Below are 14,783 nucleotides of genomic sequence, written 5' to 3'. Positions count from 1 at the left end.
ATCCCCCTTCTGTGAGTTAACATTTAGCTAGTGATGCAACCTCCAGTTGCACTTTGAAGTATGCACAAAAAACAGTAACACAGACTGATACTAAATGAATAGAGGGGGTTCAATTTATTACCAACAATTCATATCCTGATTTTATACACGTCTCAACTCAATCCTCAGCAGAAAAAAAAATACAAACAAACAAAAAGTGTAACACAATAGAATACATCACATACACACATTCGGTTTCAGTGCCCGTGGCGCTGCTTCTCCCGACAGCAGCAAAGCTCTGCCCAGAGCAGATTATTCTCTGTCTCTCTCTCTCTGTGTACATGTTAGAATGGGTTTGGGTCTGTGTATATACACAGTGCAGATAGTCCGTCTGTCTGGTTGTGTGTACACACCTATCAGAATGGGTGTCAAGTCGGTCACTCACTGACAGTGTGTCTGTCGGACTCGGTGTCTGTATATATGTGTGTGTTTCCGTGCGTGCAAGGATGTGTGAACGTGTGTGTTAATCTCAGTGTCTGTCTGTGCATGGGTCACATTATCGGTCTATGAGTCTGTGTGGGTCTATGTGTCTGTCAACCTGTGTCTCAGTCCGTGCATCTGACAGTGGATCAGCGGGGTCTCTCTGCCTTCAGTTGGACTTGGACCAGATCTTCCCACTTCCACGGAGCCTGAGACAAAAAAACAAAACAGAACAGTTATTACATTACCCGAAGATGATGTCCCCGACAAGCGCCCGTTTCTTATAAAGGCCCGGGTATCGCTTCACATTGTAGCAAATAAACGCCGGTCTCTAACAGACTCGGGCGGGTGTCACAGTGTCATTTCTCGCGAAGGCTCCGAGGTAATTTCGCACACTGCACCTCGCGCTAGATCAGTTTTTTCCCAAACGCATCAGTAAGCTTTGATTATTTGAATGTAGTGCTAGGGCAAAAAAAACTAAAACATGTACCTCTTGGACCGAGTTTGAGAAACAATAGTTTACATGGTTGATCCCTACATGTCAGTGGGGGGAAAAAAAGTCCCCTAAATCACAAAATCGTTTTTTTTACAAATACATGCATGCCTGTGGCTGGTCTAGTGTGTAAGACTACTGCCTGCAGAACACATACACCAACCCAACCGGTGTATTAATCCCGACCCCACCGCTAATCTTCATCTCCCCGTCTCCGTATCCCCACTCATTTCACGCTGTCTGAATAAAATCTACAGGTCGGAGCAAATCAGGGTATTATATAACAGGTAGAGCATGTCCACAGTCCCCACTTCAAACGGCATTTAAAGGCTTATCTCCAATACACGCCTGTCTTCAATAAACAGAAGAGGGGTACGAGGATGACGTCAGCTTGACGTCGAACCGCCAGTCACCTGTTCGCATCCTGTACAAGAGGGGTATACTACGGTACAAGCTAGATCTACTCCGGGTTTTATAAAGCTAGTCAGCTTCAGTTAGCTTCCCATTCCAGCTCAGCCTTCATCCATGTTACGAAGTTGCAAGGTGGATATTGATCGCGCGCCCGCCGCTTACCCGAGCTGAGCTTGTTCATGTCGAACGGCGAACTCTTTACTTAGACAACGCTGAAACATCTATCCATGGGCTAGTCGGTGTCACATTTTCAGTTGTGTCGAAATCAGAATGAAAGAAAAGTTATCCTGCAAATTTAGCAGGCTTATGGTGGGGGAATAGGCTGTTAGAAGTGCCGTCTTCCTTTTATTATGTATCGTAATGCCGTCTTTGGTGTGCTTATCAAACAACTAGCGCCTTTTACTCGGTAACATATTTGGATTAAGTCGTACAAATGTTTTATTGTGCGTGAAGTTTCAAATGCATTCTGTCATTACTAAATGTGTCCTGTGATAGGTATTTTAACATTTTTTAAAAATGTACAGAAAAAAAGTTGATTAATAAAATATTTAAATCAGTCGTCTTCAGCAAATGAAGGGGGTGACGACGCAATGTGATTTCATTGGTCCTTAAAACTCACGGCTCAGACAATATATTCAAATAAAAGGAGTTAGCCCCGAGTTAGTCTGCCCCAGAGCAGGTTAGTTCTGAAGGATTCTTGGCTATAGAAATATAGCCACATTCGTGTCACCGGTTATCCCGAGTTGAAGTCAGAGTTGACCTAAGTTACCTCGCCAATTCCTCAAACCAGATTCGTAGTGTAGGGCGCTGGATGAATTAGTTAAATATTCTGGCTAACTCATTGATCCTGCTTTGGAGTATAGAGTTGAAGTCTGGAAGTTTACAGACACCTCAGCCAAATACATTTAAACTCAGTTTTTTCACAATTCCTGACATTTAATCCTAGTAAAAATTCCTTGTCTGAGGCCAGTTAGGATCACCACTTTAATTTTAAGAATGTGAAATGTCAGAATAATAGTAGAGAGAAATGATCCCAGTGGGTCAAAAGTTTACATACACTCAATTAGTATTTGGTAGCATTAGCTTTAAATTGTTTAACTTGGGTCAAACGTTTCAGGTAGCCTTCCACAAGCTTCCCACAATAAGTTGGGTGAATTTTGGCCCATTCCCCCTGACAGAGCTGGTGTAACTGAGTCAGGTTTGTAGGCCTTCTTGCTCACACACACATCTTTAATTCTGCCCACAAATTATCTATAGCATTGAGGTCAGGGCTTTGTGATGGCCACTATAATTCCTTGACTTTGTTGTCCTTAAGCCATTTTTCCACAACTTTGGAAGTATGCTTGGGGTCATTGTCCACTTTACGACCAAGCTTTAACTTCCTGAATGATGTTGATTCAATATTCCTACACAATTTTCCTCCCTCATGATGCCATCTATTTTGTGAAGTGCACCAGTCCCTCCTGCAGCAAAGTATCCACACAACATGATGCTGCCACCCCTGTGCTTCACGGTTGGGATGGTGTTCTTCGGCTTGCAAGCCTCCCCCTTTTCCTCCAAACATAACAATGGTAACTATGGCCAAACTATTATATATTTTTTTTCATCAGACCAGAGGATATTTCTCCAAAAAGTACGATCTTTGTCCCCATGTGCAGTTGCAAACCGTAGTCTGGCTTTTTTTATGGTGGTTTTGGAGCGGTGGCTTTTTCCTTGTTGAGCGGCCTTTCAGGTTATGTCAATATAGGACCAGCATCTTTACAAGGTTCTTTGCTGTTGTTCTGGGATTGATTTGCATTTTTCGCACTGAAGTACGTTCATCTCTATGAGACAGCACGCATCTCCTTCCTGAGCGGTGTGACGGCTGCGTGGTCCCATGGTGTTTATACTTGCGTACTATTGTTTGTACAGATGAATGTGGTACCTTCAGGCGTTTGGAAATCGCTCCCAAGGATGAACAAGACTTGTGGAGGTCTACAATTGTTTTTTTGAGGTCTTGGCTGATTTATTTTGATTTTCCCATGATGTCAAGCAAAAAGGCACTGAGTTTGAAGGTAGGCCTTGAAATACATCCAGAGGTACACCTCCAATTGACTCAAATTATGTCAATTAGCCTATCAGAAGCTTCTAAAGCCATGACATCATTTTCTGGAATTTTCCAAGCTGTTAAAAGGCACAGTCAACTTAGTGTATGTAAACTTCTGACCCACTGGAATTGTGATACAGTGAATTATAAGTGAAATAATCTGTCTGTAAACAATTGTTGTAAAAATGACTTGTGTCATGCACAAAGAAGATGCCCTAACCGACTTGCCAAAACTATAGTTTGTTAACAGGAAATTTGTGGAGTGGTTGAAAAACGAGTTTTAATGACTCCAACCTAAGTGCATGTAAACTTCCGGCTACAACTGTACGTCCCTGGGCAATTTCCCAAATCAAGCAAATAAGTTCCTGGCTGTTTTAGTTCAAGTTTTATGATAGTTGTAACACAACACAGTTATGAACAAGGTCTGTTTATGATGTCCTTTTTCACCTTTGGTTTAACTCATTTTGCCACATATTATTGCAGGGGTGTTTTGATTAAAATGTTGGCAAACAAATGACTATATTACTGTACTACTCTCCTACCACTTCCTGTCACCCTGTAAGTGAATCATAATCACTCCTTTAACTGGAACAGAAAAATTCATCCTGTCATGTAATAAAAAAAAAATAAACATTTCCTTTTAGCACCTGAAACTTCTTTTTTTTTTATTTTTTTTTATTCACTTCAGTGACATTTTTTTAAAATCCAGGACAGATGAGGATTTAGTGTTGTAATTGGCCCAGAAGAGAGAGGGTCCCAGGTAGCGCTGTGAGTACCTCTACAAAGCACAGCCTCTCTGGCTAATGAAGATACGCTACACACACACACAGTCACTATTCCCACTTCCACTGGCAGCTGGCGTTTAAATGGATGTTTGTTGTAAAAAAAACAACCAAAATATTACTGTGTTGAAGACGCTGCGAAATGACATGAAACGCAGTGGTTGCGTAATCGACTCGTGCCATTTGAATTCATCTGAAGCGATTGGAATGTTTTTTTGCAACACACAAATGTTTCTTCTCGCCTCGGCTTGAACCACACCTCTGTCGTGACCCTGGAAGGATGAGGTCATGCTCAAAAGGCACCTAGGACTGAAACAGGTATTACCTGGACTTATTTTTTGGGTTTGATGCGAAATGTTTAAAAAATAGTTACTGTTTCTTGCCCAAATGAACAAGACCCTGAGGATAGCCCACCAACATCAAATGGTAACGCCTATAAAATAAATAAAACAATGGAAATATGGGATTGACCTACATACCCTTTGACCTTTGAACTCTTCTTGCCCGGTTGCCGTGGTTCCTGAGAGGAGGCGGGGTCTCGTGGCTCGGCCGGCTGGTCTGCATCCTGATTGGATGCGGCTCCAGCGGCGGCGGGGCCGGACGACGGTGAGGCGGAGCTGGCCTTTAGCGTTTTCTGGAGGTTTGACACCTGAGAGAGAGAGAGATAAGGAAAGGTAAACTAATGAAGTTAGAACAGATGTGCCTGATTCAAACTAAGGCCGACTCGGAATGTACTGGGCCGGCTTGGATATTTTCTTCTTACAAGGTCCTTTCCAGCAGCTATTGTGGATGCATAATCAGGCCAGCCCCAATACAGCCTGGCACTAGTTTGTCTCAGTAATGTGAAAAGCTTAAGGTGTTGTTATTTTTTCTAATATGAAGAGGTTAGAGAGTAACTTCTACCTCAAGCTGGAGAAGACCAACTCAGGAGGACAGAAAAGCCACCTGTGGCCCACAGCCTCAATAAAGACACTGGACAGAGCTCTAAATTGGACACTGAAATAGGTCATTGAGTAATGAGTATACGTTTGGCTTATGGCTTCACCTCTAGCGTGAGTGTTTACTCCAGCCAAAACCTGTCCACGAAAATATGACCACAAAGTGAGGAATTCTTGTATTGAGGTTAATTTTGGCCAACAAAACATTTAATAGCTAATTTGCTATCGTAATGGTTAAGTTGTTACGAATGCACTGATGTAAGTGGATACACATGGCCTTTCGGTATGTGGCAAAACTACTTTATAACGGAGTTGTGCCTGTTGTTGATACGCGCATCTGCCCTCTCATTAGCTAGAATGGACCCACCTGATCTCGCCTCCTCCTGCCTGCCTTCCATCTTTGAGAACATGTATTTCCATTGTTAGAGCTGTCACTCGACTATCTTGTCAACATAATAGATCATCTTTGACTCTACCCAGAGAAAAGTGGCTACTGGTACTAACCTCTGTCTCCACCTGAACTTTGACCTTCAGCTGGCTCTCTCTGTATTGGTTGGCTCTGGTTACCTGCTCCTCGATCCCACACAGGACCGCCTCACACCCTGAACACCTGAGAGACAGATTATTTAGACACTGATATGAATGATCATACTATCTATTTTATATCCCATTCTATACATCTTATTTATTGCCTCTATCATGTCCACTGTTATTTTATTGTTTACTATTTGAATTTGTCTCGTTTAAAAAGCGTATTGGTTATGCATCCACTATAAGAAATGTGTTCTATAAATAAAGTTCAACTTCGTCCCACAAACACACACACACACGCACACACACACACAGAGCTGGGTTGGAGTCAATTCCATTTCAATTCACGAAGTAAACTGAAATGGCACTTCTAGCACTGCTCTTCGCACACACATATCACTAACTAACCACTCCTGCAGTGTGTTGGCTATGTTGGGCAGCTCATTGGGCCCCAGGTCTCGGCCCACGCTGCAGTCCACCTCCACCTGCTGGTTCCTCTGGTCCAGCTTGCCCTGAATGATGTCACAGTAGACCGCCTCAATCAGCAGGTCCTCCAGCTCCCGCACGTTCTTCAGCTCCAGCTGCTGCAGGAGCAGGGAGTAGGGCAGGCACTGGGGGAAGAGGGAGACAGAGAATGTCAAATTATATTACGTTGGGTCAATAGAAGTGAACAGGCACAGGGAGAGAGAGATGTTGCATTTTAGATGCTCTTTATGACGTTAGTGAGGAGGGAGTCGAGCGAGGGTGGTGGGGACAGAGAGAGGGCAAGAGAGAATGTCAAATTCTTCTATGTTGGGTCAACAGAAGTTATCTGGTACAGAGAGGGAGAGAGAAATATGGTGAATTTGAGATGCTCTTTATTACTTCAGTGAGGAGAGAGAAGAGATGATGTAAGAGTGAGGAATGGAAAGGTAAGAGAGAGGGGTATAGGAAGGAAGGGCGGGTCAACATAAATGTACAAAACCATTACATCAAAATAGCTACCAGAGATAGAGGGGAGTTTAAAGTTTTAAAGGGGCAGTGCAGTAAAAAAAAATGGATGTAACTTTTATTTATTTATATATTTCCGTACTATGAGGTCGGAAATTCAGAAATTGTGAAAATTATGATGACCTTTGTATAAAAGCTGTTTGAAAAAAATGCTTGGAATTTCAGCCTGTTCAGGTGGGATGGATTTTCTTTGGGCCACATCATGATGTCACATTGTGATATGATTATATAGACCAATGACTGTTCATCTGGGTAAGGGAGTGGGCTCTAGACCATCTTATCAGCCAATCAGGGCGGTGTATGTAAATCTTCAAATTTGTTTCCTAAAGCCCACACGATCAAACTGAGCATTTCAAGGGCCAAAGGAGGCTCGGGGAAATAAATTATAAAACATATATTTTGTAGTTATTTTCATTAAATAAACATTGATTTATTAGACAGAGTGATGGGGCTTTAACAAGTCTTTATTGGGCAATTCAAGGATAGATTCACCCATTTTGAATATTTTTTTGTGCATCTCTGAGCAATGTTCTGTCGATTCCCGGGGTCATGTCATGTTTTCACGTGCATCAGAGCTATTCGCCGTTAAAGCAGACAGAAATACAGCCGGCAAATAACTGAGATACACACGAAAACCTGAAATGACCCCGGGAATCAACAGAACATTGCACAGAGGTATAACGATATAACATTTGAACGGGTGAATCTGTGCGTTAAGGTGTGCCCATACAGAGGTTCAATGTGGCATACTTATACTTATGACAGTATCAAAAATAAGACGGGAAGAGAAATACCAGAGAGAAATGGGGGAGGGAGGGAGAAGGGAGAATAATAGAGAAAGAGAGAAATGAATCAATCAATTATTTATTGGGGAGAGTGGAGAAAATGAGATATGGGTGAAAGCAAGGTAGGAAGAGAGACGGCAGAGGGAGGTAAAAAAAAAAAAAAAATGGAATGTGGATGGGCTCGAAATGAGAGTTAGATGAATAGACAACAGGGAGCAACAAACACATAGAGAGACAGAGCTCAGAGAAGAAAGGACAGAATACTTAACACAGTATCTAGCCAGTATCTCATAATGATTTCAATCTCAGCCGCTATCATTCTCATCTATGTGATATAAATAAAAATTAAACCACATCACAGACAGGCTCTTAAAGTCCTTCACAACACAGAGTCATTTATCTTGTCCATGTGTCAGAGTTACAAAGCAAGTTGTCTCATAACCACATCATCAAAATAAAAGTTGAGCAAATTGCTTGCTATTTTTGGCACTGAAGCTTGCTGAGTATTGTTAGAACTACCGTTGTAGGTAGGCCATTAGAGTCCATGGAAACACTGCCATAATTATTTTTTCGACCGGCAATCATTTAATAACAAAATACACAGAAAAACTAGACAAGATAAATCCAGAGAGCGTTACCTTCAGATTAAATGGAAAACGGATGATGGCTATCATTATATTACATATCATTCTAAATTATTCTACAATTATAATGTGAGTGACCCCCATTGAGCGTACTAAATCTAGCAGGGTAAGGAATTTAAAACCAGATGAATGTGTGGAACTCTACCTTGAGATTAGATGCCAGACTGATGATGGAGAGGTGACGGAGTTTGTTCCTCTGGGCTGGGGTCAACTCTGGGAGAGAGGCTGCCCTCTCTGAAATAATTAACATACCACAAACAGACAAGGAAAAGAAACAAGACAGCGAAAGAGCAACAGAAAAGGGACACATTATGACAGGGAAACATCCCTACAAACAAGCGTACAGGCTCCTGTCCAGGCAGAAACTGCTGCTGCCTGCTGAATTACACAAGGGAATACAATGAAAAATAATTTGAGTGTGTGTGTGAGCCTGCGCATGTGGATGCTTAAAAAAAAAAAACTTGAGTATTCCTCTGTGCTCCATTTTGCAATTCTAAAAAGCACTATGAAAGTGAATACGGTATGTGTTGACATAACAAGATTTGTATTTCTCTCTTCCGTTTTGCTCGTCTCTTATGAAGTCTTGTTACATAAATGTGTTGCTTAAGAATGACAAGTCCTTTGCATATTCCGGTATTTCAAAGGGTATTCAGGATTTCATTTGGCAGTTTGTGAAAATGCAACAAATTACAACCACTACGAATGTCTAACAAAACGTCAGAGAAGTCTGTCCCTGGTTGAGTCCCAATGAGCTCACCTTCCTCCTAAAGTGTGCACTTGTTCCCTATTCCCCACAAATTTAAAAGCATTGGATTGGTGTAGGCAGGCTAAAGCAGTGATAGTCAACTGTTTCGGCGGGCACCCCATTTCTTCCACCAGAAGTTCTGGGGACCCCATTTTTTTCCACCAGGAATGCTAGCGGGAGTTTCCATATACCAGTTCTTTAATTCCAAATCCCCGAAGGAAAGTGAACAAGTGCATACTTCTTGAGAAAGGAGAGGTTATTGGGGACGCAACCTCTGCCGTGCCAAACATTGTCACTTGGCTCCTCGTATAGGGTCAAATAAAGTCTTGTGGTTGACTCTGTAAATGATTGGGGGCTATGACAACCTACAACATTGATGAGTTGCCTGGCCTGCAGGGCCGATGAGCAGGGAGAGAAATACTGCTAATAATAAAACAGCTCCAGGGCCACTACATGACTTATTCACACAGCACCGCTGCCTGCCACACTCGTACCTTTATAGTCACAGTAGGTTCCATAGGCGAAGAGGTTGAGTAGCTGATACACTGGAGCGTGCGGGCCTGTCTCCAGCTTGGGGTAGAGTAGGAGAAGAAAGTGGGTGGGGGGACAGATAGAGGGGGCTTGTTAGGGTCTCTAGCTATACCACCTCCAGTGAGAGCTGTGCCTTGAGGTCAGCTGTGACTGTGTGCTTGTTTGTGTGTGTGTTACCTCTCTGACGTTGGGCAGCTCAAGGATGTCTGAGAACACGTAGAGGCCTGGTGTCTCCAGCAGAGAACTTATTGCCTGGGCCAACGCCGGGCCTGAGAGAGAGAGGAGCTGCTCTACCTCCATCTGAGAGATAGAGAGACAGAGAGTGAGAGAGAGTGTGCAAGAGAGAGAACTAGCAAAAAAGACAGAAGGCAAGAGAGAGAACTAGCAAAAAAGACAGAAGGCAAACAGAAGTGAGTAGGAGAAAGACGAAATCAGGATAAGAGAAATAATGACAGAAAATGCAAGACAGTGAGAGAATGGGGGGAGAGAGGGGAGGGAGGAAAGGAAAAAAGTGAAGACTTAAAATTGTCTTGAATACAATTGTTGACCTTCAATGAACCGTTAATACTGCATATCTTACATTTAAGAGGCTGATCAGCTTCTTTTAAATAGCAAGACAACTTCAATGCTCTGTTAATGTATGCATGTAGCTCTGTCTAACCAAAACAATTACACAAATAGCCCTTGTGGCAAGACTCCAAGTCAGTAATTCAATTTTCCCTCTCAAACTGATGTGTAGGCAAGTGCTTTGAAAAACACCCTTCTGGCCAAAGCCAGTCACAAACACAGATTATCATTTTACATAATTAAATAGGCCTAGCTTAATTTGAATATGAAATTGGCCCTACTAAAAGCACTGAGAATTTGAGATCTATCCTATTTGTATTTGATATACTGTGCTATTTTGTGAGAATAATAGCCAGACACCACATTACTTATAAATAGCCTAGCTAGCTACGTAGTAGTAACCTTCCTAGGCTGGGCACTAGGACACTCCATGCCATTGTCAGATAACCATGACTTTGCACACTTAGCTACTACTTCACAATGTAGCCTATTACACTCAACTAGTCGGCTACTATAGGCTAGCTTAGGGAACAATGTTGTGGAAAATATTGACTGACATGTAAAATAAGGAATCATGTCAGATCAATTATATCTGCATCGTTCGACCTACTAAACTTGGCCCTAGTGTGGAGTGTTTTGAGTCAAGTTCATTCAATGCTGAGTCCCAGGGCAGGGACCGATTTTCTGACTAGTAGTAAAGTTGGCTAGCTAACGTCACACGGTCTTGTGTATTTTTTTTTATGTCACACAGTCATGAACAACCGATTGCATGCTAGCCTAGAAGGGAGCTAGTTCACTAGCTCTTTGTGGTAGATTTACAATCGAAACGATACTTAAAAAAGAATCAAACTAAAAAGATTGCTAAAGTTTGACCAACTGTTGTAGCAAAACTAGCACATAAGAGCTAGCTTACTACAGCATGACTATGAGGAGTCATGCTAGCTGCTGCTAACGTTACCACTACAGCTCGAGGCATGACCGTAAAGCTGGAACGTTAGGCCTCTTCCTGTTTTTCGGTTGTCTACCGACTCAACTCTAACGTAGCTAAATGACGCAAGGGCAACCATGCGATTACCTTTATTTAAAACTAGTTTACACATTTGTCCATAGAAAATAAAAGCAACAAATTACCTTATTGGTAAGCTAACTCAAGTTGATAGCCTGTCCCCCGAATCCCTCAGTTCCGCCGTCAGTGCACGTTTAACAACAAAGGAGAACATCACTGCTCATTGGGCGAAACGTGAAAAGGAGGAGGGGAGTGTTTGTCTTGACTGACAAGGGACTGAACGGACCAGATTGTTGCTTTTAAAATAGTGCCATCTTGTGGCAAATAGTATCTTCTTTGATGTGGTTTATCGGCGATTTGCATCCAACGTTATGGTGCATTGCCGCCACCTCCTGTACTGGAGTACTGGAGTGTGGGCCCGAGACAGGGAGAAACTAAATCCTATCTGGCAGCCCCGTTTCTCTAAAAATAGATAACCAAATATTTGAGACTATGTCTAATGACGTTCTACTCAATATACTATCTAAACTCATTTTCTGTATTCCCTTCTCCCTCACACTAGATATCAGCCTCTCTCTTTGCCTCTGATACTGCCCACACTGTAGCAATACATGCTCCACGGTCTCTGTTTCCTGACAATAATCACACTTTCCTGTTGAATGCTTTCCTATCACTTTTAAGGTCTTATTCAACTGGCTGTGACCCACCCTTAATATTGTACAAAAAAACGTCCTCCCCTCCCCAACTTTCCTCTGTACTTGAAATAAATGCCTGCCCTTAGTATCTCTATTCCACTGTCCCTGCCATCTCTGCACCATCACTGTCCATATCAGGCTTGTTGAAACTACAACATCAACATCCCCGCTAATAAGTGCTTGTTTAGCCAGTACATCAACTGCGTCGTTCCCCTCCACCCCCACATCGACTGGGACCCAAGTAAGTCTTATCTGTTTATCTGCTCCTCATAAAGCAGGTCTTGTCTACTACATGAGCTAAATGACTGGAGACTCATCAACACTGCCCATGAATAAGAGCAACTACTCTGTCTGGCTTGACTTCCTCCACCCACTGCCAGGCCAACAGTATGGCCATCAGCTCCGCTGTATATACAGCCAGATGATCTCTAATTCGTTTCCTGACTGCCACCCCACATTCCTGCACTACAAATGCTGACCCAGTACTTCCTGTCCTTGGATCTTTTGAACCATCTGTGTAAATGGCCACAGAATCCTGAAACACAGTATTAAGACGTCTCTTCAACAAATCAGATGGATCAGCACCCGCCCTATCTTTCTGTAGTCTCTCCAACACTTCTAGATCCACTACTGGAGGTGGGAGTAGCCATGGTGGATTTACAGGAATAGCTACCATTGGGCTAAACTCCCTTCCATACAGTTCCATGTCTTTTGCCTGGATATTACCCACCCACCCAAAGCTCTTATTCTGTCTTCTCTTAGAAATACGAATTAAAAAACATAATTTCAGCAAAGAAATGTGTTTAAATGTGTAAAAAAAAACTACAAAAAAAACATGAAAACGCATTCATTTTTCAGGCTACATCATTGAACAATAAAACAATGGATGAGCAAAGACACTGGAGAAAGCAAGAGATGTTCGCCAAAATCTTTTCAAACATTTTTTTTTTTATTTCCAGTAAAATGTAACATACACTGGAAAAAACCCAGACACAAACCAGAAAGAAACATCAGAGGAAAAGTAATTCATTTGAAAATACAGTTTTTATTGACACATTAACTCTCAGGAATACATGTTCATGGTTAGTGCAGCAATACAGTACATTTTGGAGATTTCTGTACAGGTCACACACAAAACAAAAAGCATGCAGATTGCTCAAAAGTATCACAGCAATCCGTTTGGCAAGCAGCAGAGTTGATTAGAGCATCTACCTCCTTGATTGCAGTAACTGATTTACTAAATTGAGTGCAGGAATTTAAATTCTCCTTGCAGAAGGTGCCAGATTTGCTAGATGTTTGCATCTGTTATTTTCAGTACGGAATGAACTTTTCATGAAACTACCTATACCATAAAACTATAATTCATCTCGTCTTGACGTTCAATATCTTAGTCCTTCTCTTAACCTCTCCTGTCCCATTTTGCTTTATGGTTTCCGAGAAAAGTAATACGCACACTTGGCAGTGTAGGTGAATAAATCTGATCCATAACCGAGTTCAGTTCCCAGTAAAAACTGTGATTTCACTTTTATAGCGCTTTTCATTTGCACTAAAACATCTCATATCGCTTGAAAGACAGAAAAAGGATAAACTATTTAAGACAACATTGCCATCGTTCATGAATATGTGGATGGCGGCTCGAGATGAGCGGGAAGTTCATGGCTTCGTTTTAGTCCTGTGATTCAGTCTAGCCGAATGGCATCCATCTGACAAATGCGTTTGTAGATGTTGTCACACGGTACGTCAAACCAGGTCTGCGAATGGCTGTCCAAGGTGGCACAGTCTTCCCCATGTGATCCTCCTGACTGGTGATTGTCAGGCTCAGAGCTATACTCATTCCAATACCTGAAAGAGAGACAGGGAGAGAGGAGCGAGAGAGAGATGGTGAGAGAGAGAGAGAAAGAGACAGAAGGGTTGAGGGGGAGAAAGAGAGGGGGTAAGGGGAGAGGGAGTAAGGGAGAGAGAGAGAAATTAAGGCCAAAAACAAAAGGAGGGAGGCAGTTAGGGAAAGAGGTAGAAAAAGAGGGAACAAGAGAATAGAATGAAAGAAGAAGAAGGAAAATAACAATTGAGAAAGGGAGCAAGGGAATGAGACAGTGTAGAAAAGTAACTATTTGCCTCCCTCTTATTAAAACACGTGATGGTGGATTATTTCGAATGAGCTTCACGTACTTGTTTGTCAGTGTTGTGTTGTCCACCCATCTCCAATCCCCTTCCTTCTCTATATCTGATAGGCCAATCCAGAAGTGGTAGTCAAACCCGCCAATCCTCCGGGCCTCTTTTTCCAGAGCGTCCTACAAGCAAGGACAGTTATGGCTACAATGCGTGGAATTCGCATGCACAAATACACACACACACACACAGACACTATCTTACATGCTGTTTCTTGCTGTGCAGGATGGTAAGGTGGCTGCCCAGGGAAGTACAACTGTCTCTGCTGCTCGGCCAGTCCATCTTGTCATTGCTGAAGGAGTAACATTTCTCATCTACATGAATCCAGCCCTCAGGACACTCCCTACACTTCCTTACTGTGAGAAGATGAGAGGAGAAAGAGAAGAGGAGGAGAACAGGAATAGAGAGTTAAAAGAGATGAATATGTGAAGATGAAAAGGACAAAGGCAGACAGATGAGTGAATATGCATGGGGAATTAATGTCTTATGTATACTGTATAGTGCACACTGTAAAGTAACACTGTAATTGATATGGTCATTTGGGGTATTATCAACAGTAAAATACTGTGAAACGTTTTACTGCAGCATACTGTAAATTATGCTGCATTGTGGGAACATTTTGTGGTCAGGGAAAGGATTGCTGTATTTGGAATGGTACTGTAATTCCGTCCCATAGAATACAGTACTGTACCGTATTCTTGGAGCACCAAAAAAGCTTTTGACCACTAGTGGGTGCATGGTATGCATGGTATTGTTGCACCCTTTAGTGAGAGTGCTGGACCAACTTAACTGGTATGTAGTAGTGCCGCATCAATTTAAAATATATAGTTGACAGATGCCTGTAAGTAACTGTTAACTTCACGGCAACCCCTTTACAGTGCACCATTTCTTACGTGGAATAGTGTAACAGTGAACGACAGTTGTCTAAAATATCTATCCACTCTGAATTAC

The 14,783-nt window shown here is 42.2% G+C and overlaps 2 protein-coding genes across 4 annotated transcripts in view; both read right to left on the bottom strand.

Moving 5' to 3' along the window:
• Positions 1 to 95: 95 nt before the first annotated feature.
• cops7a (COP9 constitutive photomorphogenic homolog subunit 7A) lies at positions 96 to 11,367 on the bottom strand. Of its 3 annotated transcripts, none has more exons than XM_021595817.3 (8): positions 11,094 to 11,367; positions 9,573 to 9,695; positions 9,359 to 9,434; positions 8,265 to 8,353; positions 6,109 to 6,311; positions 5,674 to 5,779; positions 4,711 to 4,880; positions 96 to 668 (listed from the first exon to the last, which is right to left on the bottom strand). In XM_021595817.3, the coding sequence occupies exons 2-8, from the start codon at positions 9,693 to 9,695 to the stop codon at positions 629 to 631; spliced, it is 807 nt and encodes a 268-aa protein (XP_021451492.1). In that variant the 5' UTR covers positions 11,094 to 11,367; the 3' UTR covers positions 96 to 628. The 3 variants fall into 3 exon arrangements, with proteins under 3 accessions (XP_021451492.1, XP_021451497.1, XP_090085425.1); XM_021595822.3 differs by having other exon boundaries at positions 9,573 to 9,776; positions 11,094 to 11,260; XM_090229299.1 differs by having other exon boundaries at positions 9,573 to 9,744; positions 11,094 to 11,193.
• A 1,321-nt stretch (positions 11,368 to 12,688) lies between these two features.
• The window catches only part of cd209 (CD209 molecule), a 3,794-nt gene continuing 1,699 nt past the window's right edge, over positions 12,689 to 14,783 (bottom strand). The window contains 3 exon segments of the mRNA NM_001124633.1: positions 12,689 to 13,505; positions 13,833 to 13,954; positions 14,037 to 14,188. Coding sequence (NP_001118105.1) covers positions 13,343 to 13,505; positions 13,833 to 13,954; positions 14,037 to 14,188 — 437 coding nt within the window. The 3' untranslated portion in view covers positions 12,689 to 13,342.

This window comes from Oncorhynchus mykiss, chromosome 3 (genome assembly GCF_057628025.1).
Source record: "Oncorhynchus mykiss isolate SJ-2025 chromosome 3, ASM5762802v1, whole genome shotgun sequence".
NCBI classification, from domain to species: Eukaryota; Metazoa; Chordata; class Actinopteri; order Salmoniformes; family Salmonidae; genus Oncorhynchus; species Oncorhynchus mykiss.
This window is presented reverse-complemented; position numbering and strand designations above follow the sequence as displayed.